At 39.9% G+C, this 18710-nt stretch overlaps 1 protein-coding gene across 1 annotated transcript; it reads left to right on the top strand.

Annotated features, from left to right (window-relative positions):
* Positions 1-1461: 1461 nt before the first annotated feature.
* ENPP7 (ectonucleotide pyrophosphatase/phosphodiesterase 7) lies at positions 1462-14150 on the top strand. The gene is made up of 5 exons (XM_027850193.1): positions 1462-1717; positions 3440-3585; positions 9573-10199; positions 12278-12497; positions 14074-14150. Exons 1-5 carry the CDS (start codon positions 1462-1464, stop codon positions 14148-14150), a joined length of 1326 nt encoding a protein of 441 aa, XP_027705994.1.
* The last annotated feature ends 4560 nt before the right edge of the window (positions 14151-18710 follow it).

Raw genomic sequence — 18710 nt, 5'->3', positions numbered from 1 at the left:
TGCTAATAAAATCCTGCTGTACTGAAGGTCAGGTCAGGCCCCAGCAATCAAGAAATAGTAGGCTTCTCAGGCAGATCATTGCAATAATGGCCTGCTGGACTTAGAGGCCTTGGGGATGGAGGAGGTTAGTGTCACTGAATCTAATGATATTAAACTGAAGAGTTGGAAGATAGTGGTACAAACCCCAACGCCTGCCTTCCCCCAGAATCTCCCTGGGCAAGACAGTTCTTTCTGGCTCTCTCCCTGGGATCAATCAATCTACAAGCATTTATTAAGCTGCTATTATGTGCCATATATAGTACGAGGCAGCTAGGTATACAATCACAAAAAGGCAATAGCTCTTGCCCTCAAGGATCTTACCATCTAAGGGAAACAGTGTTTATTCACATTGTGTAGTCTACCTTTCAGAACTCCTTCAAAATGAATTGGGGAAGAGCCAGGGGAAGCCCAAAGGATCTGCTTATCCACCACTTTATACCATTTGCCTTGGAATCCTACTTGTTTCTCATTCACTTGTCTTCAGTTTGTTAAACAAAGTACTGCTGCTACTTTTTTTTGGTGGGGGAGGATTATGAGAGGAAGAGATGATGGAGATGATGGAATTCTCAGACACTATGTGCTTTGCTCTGAAATAAAATCATGTAGCTTTTGTTATCTTAAAAAAAAAAAAAAGAAAGAAAAAGGGAAGGAGAAGAAGGGTCAGAGCTGATAGCTTGGGGACAAGTCCCTTTTCCATAGTTCACAAAGCTCCAAAGGATTTCAGATTTTACATGAGGGCAAATTCCCAGAGTCCTTTCTTTTTTTTAAATTATTTTTAACCCTGACATTGAAGGGACTTTGTGCACAGGAAAAAGTCAAGCAAAAAGACATTGAAAAGCATGAGTGACTATGACCTGCCTGGCAGGTTGAGAATAGTGGAAGCTAGAGCCAGAGTGGCATAAAAATCACAAAGGACATCTGAATTTGTGCCAATTCTGCTCACTTGAGTGTTACCAATGAGATGGACAAACTGAGGGAAGAGAACAAAGCGCCAGAGAGGAAGATCTAAAGTCTTGGGGTTTATTCCTATACACCTTGGCCTACTAATGAGATGTGTTTCCACATGGAGGTGAGAAGGGCCACATCTACCCAAACTAAATGTTGCAGAATCCTTGTTGAATATTCTTTATACACTAGGGCCTTCCCCAGGTCCACCCATTACAGCCAGTGAGTGTTTGAGGCATAATTGGTGTGCAGGTCTTTCTTTACTCAAAGGACGCACTTTTTCTATTACATATGATGTGAAGATTGGTTGGGATGGTGGCTTTAAAATGCATCTCTTAAGGAAATATGCTAGATCTTTGTGGAAATTTTCCTGTAAAGATATTCTAGGATAAGATAGGTAGGTATGGCCCTAGGACTTTGCTCTTCACCTCTGACTGATCACATCTCGGGACCATAAGTTTCCCTGTACATTTCAGCATGGGGCGCCAAGGAGCTGTCCTGTCTTTTGTGGCTCTCCTCACCCTCTTCTTTCTGGTGGCTGGAGTTCCTTTCCATAGGCAACTCCCCAAGAACAAACTGCTCCTGGTTTCTTTTGATGGCTTCCGCTGGAACTATGACCAGGATGTAGATACCCCTAATTTGGATTCCATGACTCAAGAAGGTGTGAAAGCTCATTACATGACCCCAGCCTTTGTCACCATGACTAGCCCCTGCCACTTCACCCTGGTCACTGGTGAGTACCTTGTTCAGGTTTGGGGAAAAAAAGACAGCGACAAGAGAACCCCCCCCAGAGAAACAGTTCAGTCAGAGAGCAGTGCTGAGTGACTAATCAAGGTAGAATTCTATTCAGGATGTTATGAGGTAGGGCGTGGAGGACAAATATTAGATATACTGTCCCTAATCTCAGGCTATTTATAATACTGGACAGATGAAATAAACACCCATGGAAACAACTTCAGAATACTTACTAAGGAGCATGCAAATAACTGGTGGTAAATATAGTGTAAATAATAATAGCTGACATTGATATAATGCTTTAATATTTTCTGTTTTGAGCTCTCAACAATCCTCTAAGATAGGTACTATGGGCACCCTCATTTTATTGACAATGGAACTGAGGTTTATAGAACAGAAATTACTTGTCCAAGGTCACAGAGTGTTAGAGGTGAGATTTAAACCCCAATTTTGGGGGGGGGGCGGTTAGGTAATTGGGGTTAAGTGACTTGTCCGGAGTCATACAGCTAGTAAGTGTTATGTGTTTGAAGCTGGATTTGAACTCAGGGCTGGTGTTCTATCTACTGCACCACCTAGCTGGCCCTTAAACCCAAATTTAGCTGACTTCAAGTCCAACATTCTACCAACCACACAATAATCCCTTCTTTCTGCTAAAATATGTCTCCTTGACTTCATGTCCCTTTAAATCAAATATTTAGAATTTAATTTCCAGATATTAGAGGGCAATACAGCATAATGAGCAAAAACTTCTTCTTCTTACTCCTCCTCCTTTTCCTCCCCTTCTTCCTCTCCTTCTTCCTCTTCATCACAATAACAGCTAGCATCTACATAGTGGTTTAGGGTTTGCAAGACACTTTACAAATATTATCGCATTTTATCCTTACAACAACATTGGGAGGAAGATGCTATTTTTATCCCCATTTTACAGATGAAGAAAGTTAAACAGAAGTTAAGTGACTTACCTAGGTAAAGTCCCATCCAACAAAATTATATTATTTTTTAAAGGACATGATTATAATATTTAGGCAAAGCAGATATACTTCTCAACTATCTAACATCTATTTCCCCCATCTCTGAGTAAAGCACATATAGTACAAATTAAGTAGAATCATAAACCCACAGACCCAGAAAAGACCATAAAGATTACCTTTGCAAGTACTGAATCAACCCTGAATATAGGACTTCTGAATATAGGAAGGCTTCCTTGAGAAGCTGAACTTTTTGTAACATGCATTTATTAAGTGCCTACTATGTGCCAGGTGTTGTGCTAAGCACTTGACAAATACTATCTCATTTGAGCCTAACAACCACCCTGGGAGATAGATACTATTATTATCCCCATTTTACAGATGAAATTGAGGCAGACAGAGGTTAAGTGACTTGCCCAGAGTCACAGAGCTAGTAAATGTCAGAGGTCTGATTTGAATTTAGGTCTTCTTGACTCCAGGAGAACTTAGGAAGGTAAGAGGATCATGGTTTGATTTCTGTTTGTGCTGCTCCCCACTCCCCATTTCTTTACCTCCTGCCTGTTCAAGATGCATACCTCTACACTCTCTTGCTCACTTCAACCTCTTTACTATAGCCTCTTGTCTCCTTCTTTCACTGGTTTCATCATCCCCTGGGTAACTTTTTGAAGCTTTTCTAACCCTACTCAGAGTCCTGGTGACTGATGTTACACTATCTCCCTTTACTATACTACTACTATCTCTTACTCCTGCAGGGAAGTATATTGAGAATCATGGCGTCGTCCACAATATGTACTATAATACCATCACCAAAGTGAAACTACCCTACTATACCACACTGGGAATTGAAAGCTGGTGGGATAATGGTAGCCTGCCAATTTGGATCACTGCCCAGAGACAGGTAACATCGCCTTACCTACCAGGGTAACGTGGACAGAGCTACAACTAGGAATGTTAGCACTCAGCACAACCACCACAAACTAGGCCACGGACAAGTGGCACAAAACATGTCCTCAGTTTTCATTGGAGGGAGGTAAAACAACATCTTATTGGGGGGGGGGGCGAGATTCTAGGGAGGCCATTGCTGGGGAAACCACAAGGGCAAAAGGAAAGAAGCTCACCCTAGTACAAAGGAGGGTATGGTGGGACTTCCTCCCAGCATCATTGGCTTCCTTTTGGTCTTGCCAATTAAGCACTAAGCTCTTGTGTTTCTTTGTTTTTACACTATTAGAGCACTGAAAGTTCTGATATTCTCTAAATTTGGCACCTTTGGGCAGCAACCCTGCCTTGGTTAGAGTTCTGAAAAATGGGAGAAAATCCAGGATATGCGGAAGGTGTGGTCCATGTGGACTTTGCCATAGACTAGATATCTAAGCTAACTTCAGTGGTATTAAGTGGGCTCAAGTCTTGCCATATTCTCAGAAACACTTTGACACAACTCTGTTCAAACCACTCACTCATGCGAAGTAACCAAAAGACTAAGATTCATGTTTACAACCACGGAACAAACAAGGATTGTTCAGTTCTAAGCAATGTATTGGTATTAGCTATGTCCTGGGCCTGTGTTTCTCTGGGGTGAGAAATGACAAGCAGAGAAATCTTCCAAGGTCCTTTGTTTGGGCGATGTATCAAAGTAGGAACGGGACTGGACTAGGTTCTTGGGAACCTGAGCTCAAATCCCTGATCTGTCACTAATTATATGACAACCCTCCCTCAGCCTGTTTTCCCATAGGAGGATAAGGACCGAACCTGTAATTTTATTGGTAGAGGGGAAACCCAAGTGAGGAAATTCTCTTTTCCAATATAAATTGGCACCTTCTCTATGACTTAAGAGTCTTAGAGATTAGTCTTGATTAGAGGTACCACGCACATGGCAGGAACACAGGCACATGAGACCCACAACATTCTCTGAGTGCCACCAGAACCAGATTAAAATGTAATGGGGAAATATTTAACAAAATAAATAAAAATACAGTACAACATAGGTAATATTATATTTTAAACCTAAGTCAATATGTGGCCTGGAGGGATCCTTATGTACTGTCTAGTGGCCCCTGTTTCTTTCTTTATTTTTTTTTTTTGGCTAGGCAATCAGGGTTAAGAGCTAGTAAGTGTCAAGTGTCTGAGGCTAAATTTGAACTCAGGTCCTCCTGACTCCAGGGCCAGTGCTCTATCTACTGTGCCGCCTAGTTGCCCCTTAGCCCCCATTTCTATTTGAATTTGAGACCACTGGCTTACAGCAAGGAGAGCTTGAGGGACTTGTCAAGGGTCACATGGTCAATGTGCTAGAATCAGGGCTTAAATACAGGTCTTCTTAGTGTTTAGGCCAGCCCTCTATCCACTATGCCAAGCTAACTTTCACATCTTTAAGCTCTAGGATACTTCCTCCTCCTTTGAGGTAATGGCTCTGTCAACATTTGCAGCCAAGAGGGCAATACTGAGGATTTGGCCAGAGTGTGGATAGATGGCCTGTGCATTTTTTCAAATTCTTCCCATTCCTAACTCAAGGCTGGATAGCTTTACTGTAGTGTGGCTTAGAGGGATGAATACTAGATTTGGGGTTAGAGGACCGAGTATTCAAATCCTTCCTTTGCTACTTATAACTGTGTGACTTTGGGAAATCACATCTCTCTGGGCATCAGTTTCCTCAGCAGTAAAGTGGGGGGTGGGGGTTAGATTAGATGACCTCTTGGGGTTCCCCCATCAATCGATATCCACAGATATCTCTGTCCAGTACAGAGAAAAAGAAGGATTTTATGGATAGGTCTCAGCATGGTAGGTCATCATTATCCAAGCAGTCATCATGCAAGTTCATGCAGTAACAAAGTTTATTTTGTTTTGATCCAGACCTGTAATTTCAGGCAGAGGAAATGTCCTCTGAGGAAACTCTGCCTACCAATACAGATCAGTAACCCATTTTTATGGACAACTAGGAGGCACAGTTAGACAAAGTGCTGGGCATAGGGTCAGGAAGACTCATCTTCCCGAGTTCAAATCTAGCATTAGACATTTACTAGCTGTGTGACCCTGAGCAAGTCACTTAACCTTGTTTGCTTCAGTTTCCTCAGTAAAGAAGCTGGAGAAGGAAATGGTAAACCACTCTAGTACCTTTGCCAAGAAATCTCCAAATGTGGTCACAAAGAGTCAGATGCAACTAAGCAACAACAATCCTTTTTTGCAGTTTATAGTCTTAAAGAGTTTCCTGGAACACTGAGAAGTTAATTCATTTGCCCATGGTCACACAGCCAATATGTATCAGAGACAGCACTTGAACTGAGATTTTCCTGAGATCAGCTATGAAGCTGTATGAGGAAGGAAACAAAAGTCATCATGACATGAAAACATTCACTAATAAACTTATGAAATTATTTAAAAACTTATAGGAAATAAGCATATATAATTAGTCCTGATTCAAACAACCTTCCCCACTTAAAACTAGATTCTATCCCTGCCTGCCCCCTTCTATCAGTAGCAAGTCACTCACTCACTGATTGTCCTTGGGCACTTCAAAAGAGAATGATTCAAAAATATCAAAGGATTAAGAGACTCCGGAAAATTGACGAAATACATTGATATTTTTTTCAACAATGACCCTCCTTATGGTCATATTGCAAAAGTCAGATGTGAAATAAAAGATTTCATATCCTATGCTGCCCCCTGGAAAAATGCCATTTGGTTCATTCATTTTCCTTCTAAGAATTGGCACATAACTGAAATTATATCTGCATCCAGAGAAAGAACTGATAAAAGGAGTATGTGTAGTATGATTTTACATACATACATGATATATATATATACACACACATTTTTGTGTCTAATGGTAGTCATCTCTAGGGTGGGGAGGAAGAAAAAAGGGGAAAAAAAGAAATTTACATAACTATTATATATTTAAAAGGAATAGCAAGTTGTATATAATAGATTTGTAGTTTCATGGCAATCATCTTTTTTATTATGTTATGTTATGGAAATGTTTTTTATTCCATAAATTAAAAATAAGATAAATAAAAATTTTTAAATGTATAATATAAAGCAAGCCTATTTTTATAATTTGTAGGTTTATTTTTCAAAAATAAAGTCCTAATCAAACCTTTTTTCACTATTTACTATGAAATCTTGTTCGCTATTTTAAGTGGATTCACCTTTTTCCAGTACCAATTATCCTCAAATAATGAAGACCTCCTGTATTTCAGTCCTGCTGTGATAATAATTGTCACAAAGCACTTTCACATCCATTATCTCATTTGGGTCTCAAAACATAAGACAGGTATTCTTGCCCTCATTTACAGAGAAGGAAACACACTCAGAGAAATGAAATTACTTTCCCAGTGTACCACAGCTAAAGAGTGACAGAGATAAGGCTTGAACCCAGACCTCCTGATTTCAGATACAGGGTCAAAGACTAAGGACTGCTCTCACAGTCAAGAAAAAATGGAAATTTGCAAGTAAGAATAGCATAAGCCTAAGAGCCTACTCCCACATAATAACCAGGGTAAACACAAACTTGAATCTCCCTTAGTTGGATAGTACATGTGAAAACTGACCAGGCCTGATTCCATTGGGCTGTGCTAGCAGAAAAAAAAAAGGCTAATTACTTGGTGCCTGACAGCATCTACTACTTTGTGAGTGCTCAGTCTATGTGAAATGATAGCTAGATCAAACGAAAGATGATGGGGGTGTGAAATTGCATGGAGAAAAAAAAAAAACGTGGATGGGTGGCTACCTAGATATAATGGATGGATAGACAGACATATAATCTCACTGATGTGAATAACCCCTTCAGATCACCACTCACTGCAAATCAAAACCCCTCCCTATCCTTTCATCCTACATGATTCTTTTCATATCTATGGGAATCATCTTTAGAAGATCATCCCAATATAATAAATGTAATTCTATGGTTCTTTTAATATTTTAAGGATACTAATGCAGTACCAGGAAACTGAGTAGATAGAAGCAAAATAGTAGATAAAGAGCTAGTCTCAGAATCAAGACGACCTGGGCTTAAGTCCTGCCTCTGACACCTACCAACTTCATGACTATGGGCAAATCACTTAACCTCTCAATGTTCCTGGGCAACTCTACAGAATTGCCACTATTGAGGCCACCACAGTTGTTGATCATCATTGGTAGAAGGATTTTTCTCACTGGGAGTTCCCTACATCAATGAAATTACAGGTTCAGACTGAAAAAAAAGATTCCAACAGGCAACCCTTGTGCTGTCCATCCATTATCCCCCACCTCAGTCTGTGTGACTCTCCCACCTTCTTTTCTGAACAATGCATGTCTTCATTGATCTCTTTTTATGCCACTTAATAGTTATAATTACTCCCATTTGTATAACCTATTAGGTTTATAAAGTGCTGGGAGAATGTAGAGAGATACAGATGAGGAAACTGAGGCTCAAATGAGTTAAGTGACTTTCCTGGGCTCACAGAACAAGTAAGGGTCAAAGCTAGAATTCAAACTCAGGTCTCTCTTGACTCCAACTCCAGCCATCTTTCCACTAGGTCATGATGCCTCTTCACACAAGTTTCTGGTAGAAAACAAATTGATCAAGGAAGCACAACATTAATGAAAAGAACTCAGGCTCTCTGTTAAGCCTCAGTCAAGGAATCTGATTTCTAGTGCCAGGTCTGTCCCTAATTAAGGTGGTCGCTTTAAGCCATAACAATAATTATAATACTACTTAATACAGTACTCCGCAGTTTTCAAAAATGCTTTTACATTGCACTTGAGTAACTTTGGTTACACTGCTTTCCAGAATAGCAGAATCAATTTACAGCTCCACCAACAGTGCAACAGTGAGCCTATTTTCTCACAGCTCCTCCAACATTTGTCATTTTCCATTTTTATCAACTTCTCCTGTCTTATAGGTGTGAGGCAGATCTTCAGATTTGCTTTAATTTGCATTTCCCTGTTATTGATTTGGAGCATTTTTTTTCAAATGGCTTTTAGATACCCTTTGACCCAACAATACTACTAATTGACCTCAAGGAGATTAAAGAAAAAGGATCTATATGTACAAAAATATTTATACAATTTTTTAATGGTACCAAAAAACTAGAAACTGAGGGGGTACTCATCAACTGCGAAATGTTTGAATAAATTATATCTATTTATCTTTAGCCTCTCTGAGATATATATGTGATGAGGATAACAATTCCTACTCTACTTTTATTATAAGGATATTTTGAAAATAACAGAAGATCAGATACATGAATTTTTTTAAAAAAACTAATTTAATATTTTATTTTCCCCCAATTACATGTAAAATAATTTGAACATTTTTTTTTCAAATTTTGCATTCCAAATTCTCTACCTACCTCCCCTCCCCACCACACATTGAGAAGGCAAGCAATTTGACACCGGTTATACATGTGTAGTCATGCAAAACATATTTCCATATATGCCATGCTGTGAAAGAAAATACAGACCAAAAAACAAGAAAAAGAAAGAATGGAAGGAAAAAATACACTTTAATCTGCATTCAGACTCCATCAGTTCTTTCTCTGGAGACATATAGCATTTTTCATCATTAAGTCCTTCAGAATTGTCTCGGATCACTGTATTGCTGAGAATAGCTAAGTTATTCACCAATGATCATCATACAATATTGCTGTTACTGTCTAAAATGTTCTCCTAGTTCTACTCATTTCACTTTACATCAGTTCATGTAAGTCTTTCCAGGTTTTTCTGAGAGTATCCTGATTGATATTGATATGAATGATCTTTGAAAAAAACAAAGATGTTATAGTAACAGAGAATCATGGATGGATGGATGAGCAAATAGATGAGTGTGGGGATATCAAGAAGTAAACCAGAAGAGAGAGAAAAAAATACTGGTATACTGCAAGCATCCTATGATTCATTGTTAATTTTCCTTGACAGGGCTTAAAAACTGGGTCATTCTTTTACCCAGGTGGTAATGTCAGCTACCAAGGTGAGTCTGTTAACGTGAGCAGGAAGGAAGGCGCATTGCATAACTACAGTAATGAAAAAGAATGGAGGCAGAACATTGACACAGTGATGAAGTGGTTCACAGAAGACGACCTGGATCTGGTCACCCTCTACTTTGGGGAGCCAGACTCCACAGGCCACAAGTATGGCCCTGAGTCCCAACAGAGAAAGGACATGGTATCACAGGTGGACCGAACTGTGGGTTACCTCCAGGAAAATATTAAGAAGAATAACCTCAAGGATAACCTCAACTTAATAATTACATCTGACCATGGCATGACCACTGTCCTAAAGAATGCCAGTGATTTGATTGAATTTCACAAGTTCCCCAACTTTACCTTCAAGGACATTGAGTTTGAACTCCTAGACTATGGACCGAATGGGATGCTTCTCCCTAAAGAAGACAAGCTGGAGACGGTATATGAGATCCTTAAGAATGCACATCCTAAACTCCATGTCTACAAGAAGGAGTCTTTCCCTGAGCACCTTCATTATGTCAATAATGACAGAATCGTTCCACTGGTCATGTACAGTGACTCAGGCTATGTCATTCATGGGGTAAGGTACCTGATGAAAGGAAGTGGGAGGGGGGAACTGGAAGGGAATAAGCAGTTATTTAGCACCTAGAGTGTGCCAGGCATTATGCCTATTATCTCATTTGAGAGGAAGTGCTCACTAAGTGTTCATTTATCTATGCAGGTAGTGTTTGGGAGTTTCCCAAATTAATTTGGCTGTGGAATAGTTCTGGAAATGAAATATACTGACAGCACCCAGAAGCTGTAATATGGGAGGGCCTGAGCTAAAGAAGGTGTCAGGAAATTTTGAAATAAAATAGAGGCATCAAAGATACAGAAAGACGGGGTCCATGTGTGCCATACATGATGCAGAAAGATGATAGCAATATTGCATGAGAGATACAGGATAAGGGAAATCCATGATGCATGTGTATCAGAGCCAAGTAGTAAAGGTTGATGGTATAGGATATGTGTCACATACAGAGGAGCAGACACAAGATAAGAGGAATGATGGCAAAGGCTATGTGTCCACAGAGGAAGGGACTATGGGAAGCTGTTAGATACAGCTCAAAGTGGGACATATTCAAACAGTGTGGAGAGGAACCATGGAAGAGGAAAATGGTCAGACATAGAGTATGAAAGGTGATTGTAGAAGGCACAGGTTTCACACAGTGTGGGAAAGACTTGAGAAGTGAAAGGGAGTGTCAAACTCCCTTGAGGGATTGATGGGAAAGGATAAAGGGTGTGAAGATAGTAATGTGTGAGTGTGTATTTGAGTATTGTGTGATATAATGGGAATGGGTGACCCATGTAAACATAGTGGGACAGAAAGATTGCAGATTTAGAGCTGGAAGGGACCAGCCATTTGGTCTAGCCCCTTCATTTTATAGATGAGAAAATTAAGACCCAGATAGGTTTGGTCACTTGCCCAAGGTCACATAGCTAGCCAGAATTCAAACCCAGGTCCTTGACTACAAGCCTAACACACTTTTCACTCTACAGAAAGAATATCCTTCTTGATCCCAGCTCTTCAGATAGCGTCCCCTTTTCCTACCTCCTCCATTCAGGAACTGGATTTCCTTGGTGCAGGGAGATCCAGGTGAAGCACTTCCTCTTTGGCTGCAATCTAGAGTCAAAATTGCCTAGAATACTGAGAGGTTAAGCAACTTGCCCAGGGTCATACAGCCAGTATACACTGGAGTCGGGGATATGGATAAATTAAAGTTTTAAATGACTCCTCTCCTGGCTTCTTTCAACCTTGCCAGCTTTTCCTAGCATCCATGTTTTTTCACAGAACACACTTTCACAGCCAATGGAAGACCAAGATTCTGGAGTCCAAATTTTGGGAAACCCTACCACTCAGTAGGTGATCTATTTCAATTCTCGAGTATCACCATGGACTTTTCACTATTCTTATCTAGTACACAACTGGCATGAAATATCAGCCACTATATCAGGACTCTGTGTGTGTGTGTGTGTGTGTGTGTGTGTGTGTGTGTGTGTTTTGAGTGTAGAACATAGTTAAGGACAGAAAAATTATGGCTGACTGAGAGGAGAAAAACTAGAGAACAGGTGAACCAGGAGCCACAGCAGAGCAAAAGAAGCGACTCAGACAAGGCAGAGAACATTAGGGAATGGGAGAGGCTGTGATGTATAATGGAAACAGCATAGAATTTCGAATAAGAGGACATGGGTTCAAATCCTTGTTCTACAATTTGCTACGTATGTGAGCTTACACAAGTCACTTCCCCACTTGAGGACTCTATATTCTCTATAAAATGAAGGGATTAAACTAAATTACCTCTAAGTTCCCTTCCAGCTCAAAATCCTACTTAAAAATGCAATTTCTGGATTGGTAGCTCTCCTCATTTATTTATGTTTATTTAGACTTATAAGTCATGATGATGAATATTCATTGAGCTTCTGTCTCCAGGACCAGGAATAAAAAAAAAAAAAACTAAGTCTTAGAATCCTTTTGCTCTCTCCCATTTCTGTGCACTTGACTACAGTGAAGGAGGGCTAAGTGAGAAGTCTGCAGGCAAGAGGCTAGAGGGAGATGCTGGGGGAAGAGGCAATCCCCCTAGCAATGCTAGTCATGGCTGCTATTCTCCTTCCTCACAGAGAGTTAGTGTCCAATTTAACAACGGGGAGCATGGTTTTGACAATGGAGGCATGGACATGAAGACCATCTTCCGAGCTGTGGGTCCTGACTTCAAGAGAGGCCTGGAAGTAGAACCCTTTGAGAGTGTCCATGTGTATGAGCTTCTCTGTAAGCTGCTGAACATCATACCAGAGGTCAATGATGGGAACCTAAATATTACCCTGCCCATGCTACGTTCAGGTATCAGAGACGATTCAGACTTGCATTGTTCTTTGTCCCCATCTGTCTATCTTGCTCCTTCCTTCCTACTTTCTTTCTTTCTCTCTTTCTCTCTCTCTCTCTCTCTCTCTCTCTTTCTTTCTTCCTTTCTTTCTTCTCTCTCCCTCATATTTCAAGTGAGTTTGTGCATGGGTATGTGCTCTTGCTCTCAGTGGGAAGGATGACATTACACACCATACACAGAGACACACCACACACACACACCCCCCACACATAACCCTACCCCTTTAAGGAGCATATGTGGTGACTAAAGATGTTTGGTGTCCTAGGGGTAAGGTAAATTCCTGTTGAAATAGTGACATCTAGTGGAGTCCAAAGACATCATAGTTTACCCAGGAGGCAAAAGACTGTCTTCCCATATCCATTTTTCCCTTCACTTTGCAAAGAACACTACAAAAACTTGGAAAACATGGGCCACCAATTCCACAACACAAATCATCATATGTAAAAGTACTGTCCATAACCAATCTCTCACCTACTCTCCTCTCCCTCAGATCTGAGATAATTACATAGCACTTAAAGCTTTGCAAAGCACTTTACAAATACTATTTTATCCTCCCAACAACCCTGATAAGTAGGTGCTATTATTGCCCCCACTTTATAGATGAGGAAAGTGAGGTAAATAGAAGTTAAACGACTTGTCCAGAGTCACACAGCTAGTAAGTAATTGAGGCTGGATTTAAATTCAGGTCTTCCTGATTCCCGTGGGCAGCTAAATGGTGCAGTGGATCAGGAAGACCTATCTTCATGATTTCAAATCCTATCTCAAACACTTTCCAGCTGTGTGACCCTAGGCAAGTCACTTCACCTTGTTTGCCTCAGTTCCTCATCTGTAAAATGACCTGGAGAAGGAAATGGCAAACCACTCCAGTATCTCTGCCGAGAAAACCCCAAATGGGGTCATGAAGAGTCAGACACAACTGAGACGACTCAACAACAACTTACTGATTTCCAGCACTCTCTTCCCTAGCTGCCAAATAACAACAAAACAACAACAATTATAAAAATAACTTACACTTCCTAGAATCATCACGTTTGAGCATGAGGTTTCCAAGGCTATTGAGGTTTTTAAGTACATTGCCTAAAGTCACAGTGCTAAGTGACATCTTGTTTTCCACTTGGATAACCTAGAACAAGCTTCTGTCATTCAACCAACATGAAGGTCAGACTCCTCCAAAGAGTATTTTATGACCTGCGTAATTTTTTTCACCCTAAAGGGGTAAGGAAAAAACAGGAGTGTCCTTGTCACATCCAGAAGTCCTGCCTGAAATCACCAAGATTAGGCTGGATTGGTTTGTAGAAACTATTCCAAAACACTTTTAAGAATTATAGCCAAACTGAACATCTTCCATGAAAAATCTTAAATGCTAGTAATTCCAGGCTAAAACACAGAGTTTCCAAGGGCAGATTCTTCCCTACCCAGAAAAGAGTCAAAGATATTGATCCCTCCACCTGCACCCTGAATTAGTTTCATCTTCATCCCAAGGGAAGACCCTTCTAGATCACTAGACATCTTTATTTTTTTTACTTTCCTTAGGTTCTTCCCACCTGTCATATGGGAAGCTGCGTTTGGGACTCATGATGGCCATGACCTTGCTGAGGAGAATCTTCTAACATTCATCACGATTCAAAGTGAGTATTCAGTGGAAATGGAATAAAGAGGTAAGGACTATCATTCTTGCTCCCCCGGCTCTTTCTCTCCCTTTCCTGAATTCAGGGGAACTCAAGACCAGATGAAGAAGAGAGACTGCTTCCAGTCTCTCCTCTCTCCAATCCATCCTTCACACAATCAATCTTCCTAAGGCACAACTCTGACCCCACCACTCCTTACGTGAAAACATTCAGCAACTTCCCATTGATTCTAGAGTCAACTTCAAACTCTTCAGCCTGAAATATCTAGCCCCCCACAATCTGGCCCCAGCCTGCCTGCATTCTCAGACTGATTTCATATTACTTTCCTTCGTGCACTCTCTATTCTACCTGACCCTGCCTACTAGCTATTCCTCAAATTTAACACACCATCTCCTATCTCCTTCCAGGTGTTTGTACAGGACGGACTCCTCATCACCATTTCTTGGAATGCCTATGTTCCTTTAAGGTTCAGCTCAAGGACCACCTCCTACAAAACACTCTTCCTGATCATCTCCATTATTAGTACTCTCTCCCTCCTGAAATTACTTTGTATTTATTTATCTGTATGTAGGTGGTAAGCTACTTGAGGGCAGGAAATGTTTTATTTTTTCTTTGTATCTTGAGTGCCTTTCATACAGTAGTTGCTTAACAGATATTTGTTGAATGGAACTGAATTAAATAAAACAAACGGCAGCGGTCCAACTGAAAAGGACTCAGTCCTATAGACAGGACCCTGGAAACCAGAGAAAGGCTCTCTTGGCTGCTCATTGAGCCAGCCTTCCTGCTCTGGGATCCTCCAAAACCCACAGAGTCAGTCCATTTGCCTGTTCATTCCAGGATCATTAATTACCCAAGTCAGAGTTGTCTCAGCTAATGTGAGACTGTATTTCATTCATTCATTCATTCAATACCTCCTTTATACAAAATCTTTGTCCTCAAGAAGTTTATATTCTTCAAGTTTTTTTTTCTTTTGGTAAGAATTTTATTTCTAAAAAATGGGGGGAACATTAGAGAACTAAAATATTCCTTGTGTTATTTCTTGGGGGAGGAAGGAGGAGAGAATGAGAGGACTGATAAAACAATGTAAAACTCTTGAACAAAACTAGTGCAAATACTTCCCTCTCTCCTGTGAGGAAACCCACTCCTAAAATGGGATCATTTATGATTCTCCTACTACAACTAACAAAATAAATCACTATAATGCAGAATGATTATATATATGCAATATAATTATATCATATTAATGCAGATCAGACAAAGAATTCCAAGAAAATAAGGAGGAAAAGATCACTTCTAGCTGGGTGAGTCTAGGGAAAACTTCTTGGAGAAGATGGCACATAAGCTGAGCCTTGAAGGTTCAATACTGAAGTGTCAGGGCTAACGAGGTGAGTACCTCTTAAGCTAGTTCAAGGGCAGAAACATGGGGGAAGGTGTTTTATAACATTTGCCTGGTGACCCTTAGAGTAAAGTTAGAGGCACTAGGTTCCCCATATATACAAATGAAATTGTCCTGGATTTTAGCTTTTTCTTCCTAATGTCCCAGATATCTGAATGTCCCATATTTGAATGTAACATTAGAAAAAGAGCTATATATGTCATGCATGGTCTACATGTGACCTCCATGAATTTTTAATGAGCTGCTGTAGATTCTTAGTCCAGGTAAATTAATCCAAAGCTCAGGTCATTGTCAGGTAAGACCACCCTGTTCTCTTAATATCACTCATCATGCAATCTAGAATACTCATTGGTTCTAGAACCATCTCCCTCCTCCCACCTGAGAGAATATTCCAGATACTCGCTATGGGAATCTGACAGACCAAGAAAGACTATACTTGGAGAACTTTTCGCAAGAAAGGGGGCAGCAATGGCCCTAAAGAAACTCTGCCTAGTGATCTACCAGCATGAAGATTACTGGAGACCTAGAAGCCGCCATACTTACTGTGGGAATGTTATCTCACCCTGTTGGGAGAGATCTCCTTGGGTTCCTACTTTGTCAAATCACAGCTCTTAAAGGCAAAATCAGAAAGAAAATGTGAGTGTGCCTGGACACCAAGACTGTGTGTGTGTGTGTGTGTGTGTGTGTGTGTGTGTGTGTGTGTGTGTGTAGACAAGAAAGGGGTTGTCCTGACTCTGCTTTTTACTTGCTGTGACCTTAGGTAAGTCACTTTCCCCTCCTCTGGGGTCTCAGTTTTGTCATTTTTTAAATTTAGAGGCTGTACTAGGTGAAGTTTTCTTAAATTTTTTTGCGTGTAATGCACCCATTTGGCAATCTGGTATATCCTACCTCAGAATCCCTTCTCAGAATAATGTTTTTAAATGAATAAAATAAAATATATGAGATGACAAAGGAAACTAATTATATTGAAATACTATAATACTGTTATAAAAATATTTTTTAAAAACAAGTTCATGAACCACCCCCACCCCCAAATCCAGGTTAATAAGCCCTAGACTTGATTATCTCTAAGGTTCCCTCTAGCTTTGATCTTCTATGTACATGTGCCTATATCTCTCTCTCTAAGTATGTGCCTAAAATTAGACACATGAATGTGAACACAATCTAGCTAGATATATGTACCCTTATCTGGTTACATTTGTGAATTCCTGCTCCTGTATGCCTGTGAAACATTGAGAATGTTTCCGTGAGTGATGCAGAGACATGCAGTCGTCAGAGGAAATGTATACTGTACAAAGGGGACACTACACTTTAATTCACTAAATCGATGGCCATGAATCAAAGCAAGACTTATGAAATCCTCTCTCCCTTTTGCTATCCCCAGAGTCAGAGGCCAGAATAACAGTTCATGACCAGAGAAAGGATGGAGAGGATCACAGAAGATAAAATGCTCAATTTTGATTACACAAAATTAAAAAGGTTTTGCACAAACAAAAACAACGCACTTAAAACTAGAAAGAACAAAATTAGAACAGTTAACTGGGGAAAACATTTATAGCAAGTTTCTCTGATAAAGATCTCATTTTCAAAAAATACATACTATAAGGAATTGATTCAAATTTACAAGATTAATAGCCATCCCCCAATTGCTAAATGGTCAAAGGATATGAACAGGCTATTGTCAAAGTAAATAATCCGTGCTAATGGTCATGAAAAAATGTTCCAAATCACTAATAATTAGGGAAATGCAAACTAAAGAGACTCTGAGATTCTACCTCATATCCATCAAACTGGCAGATAGAAAAGAAGAAAAGTAACAAATGTTAGAGGGGCTATGGGAAAACATTATTGGAAGAGCTGTGAAATGATCTAGCCATAACTGAAAAGCAATTTGGAACTACAGTATGTCCAAAAAGTCAATGTACTACATGCATCCCCTTTGACCCACTGCTACTATTATTACGCCTACTGACCACAGAGAACAAAATAAAAGGGAAAGGACTTATATGTTCAAAAATATTTATATAATGCTTTTTCAATAGTAATGAAAAACTAAAAACTCGGGGTACTCATTAGTTGATGAATGGCTGAACAAATTAGGTTTCTTAATAAAATGGAATACTTCTGTGCCATAAGAAATGATAAAAGATATGGTTTTAGGGAAAACTGGGAAGATTTGTATTAACTTGCAGAAGGAAATGAGCAGAAAAAGGAGAAAAATGTATAACAATTACAAACAACTTTGAAAGACTTAAGAATTCTAAAAATTATAATGATCAACCCACAATTCCAGAGTATCAGTGATAAACCATGTTACCCACCTACTGTTAAAGAAATGTCCTCAAGATTCAGAATGAGACATTTATTTTTGGACATGGTCAGTACGAGATTTTCTCTTGCTTTACCATGTATATGTTACAAGGGCTTTATTTTTTTCCAATGGGAAGGGGAGGAGGTGGGAGGGAAAAAAATAAAATTTTGTTAATTGATAAAAAAATTAAAGTGACATGAAAAAGATTAATAAAAAATATTTTTAAGACACAAATGTCTTCATCTCATCCAGATGACAGGCCTAGATGTGACTCATTTTTAAGGTATTCCTTCCATGGTGATCAAGTGAAGTAGTCCTTGTTATAGGATACGGCTGCTTCATGGTATCCTGGGGGCAAGTCTACCACTGTGGCAGTGAAATCTGGAGCCAGGCTCAGATCCAGCCTTGGATCTTTGATCTCCTCTTAATTCCCCTTGCCTTGTGGGAACCTGACACAACAGGAGATACCCATTCCACTTTCCATCAGTCGTGGCCAGTCTTCTGTCTTCCATGTTCCAAGGCACAGAAAATTTATACCTACCAGATATACTCCTAAGATGAGGCCCTTCATGCTTCTGGATTAGCCCCGCCCATCCTATAAGTGTAGAAAGCACCATGTTCCTGCCCTCCTTCCTTCCATGGTCTCACTACAGCCATGCTACGCCACCTGAGAGGCAAGAGATTCAGAGAAAAAGGCCCTACAAATTCACATCCTCTAGAGGATTCTTAACCATTTTTTTTTTGCCATGGACTCCTCTGGAATTCTAGTGAAACTTACGGATCACTTTTCAGAATTTTTAAATGTGTAAAATTAAATATATGGGATTACAATATA

This window comes from Vombatus ursinus, unplaced genomic scaffold, assembly GCF_900497805.2.
Source record: "Vombatus ursinus unplaced genomic scaffold, bare-nosed wombat genome assembly UNPS02008996.1, whole genome shotgun sequence".
NCBI lineage: Eukaryota > Metazoa > Chordata > Mammalia > Diprotodontia > Vombatidae > Vombatus > Vombatus ursinus.
This window is presented reverse-complemented; position numbering and strand designations above follow the sequence as displayed.

Excerpts from the sequence above, each read along its gene's own strand:
- ENPP7 (XM_027850193.1), top strand. The coding sequence starts at position 1,462 with ATGGGGCGCCAAGGAGCTGTCCTGTCTTTTGTGGCTCTCCTCACCCTC. Across the intron at positions 1,718-3,439 it reads CCACTTCACCCTGGTCACTG|GGAAGTATATTGAGAATCAT; the intron begins GTGAGTACCTTG and ends TTACTCCTGCAG. Across the intron at positions 3,586-9,572 it reads GGATCACTGCCCAGAGACAG|GGCTTAAAAACTGGGTCATT; the intron begins GTAACATCGCCT and ends TTTCCTTGACAG.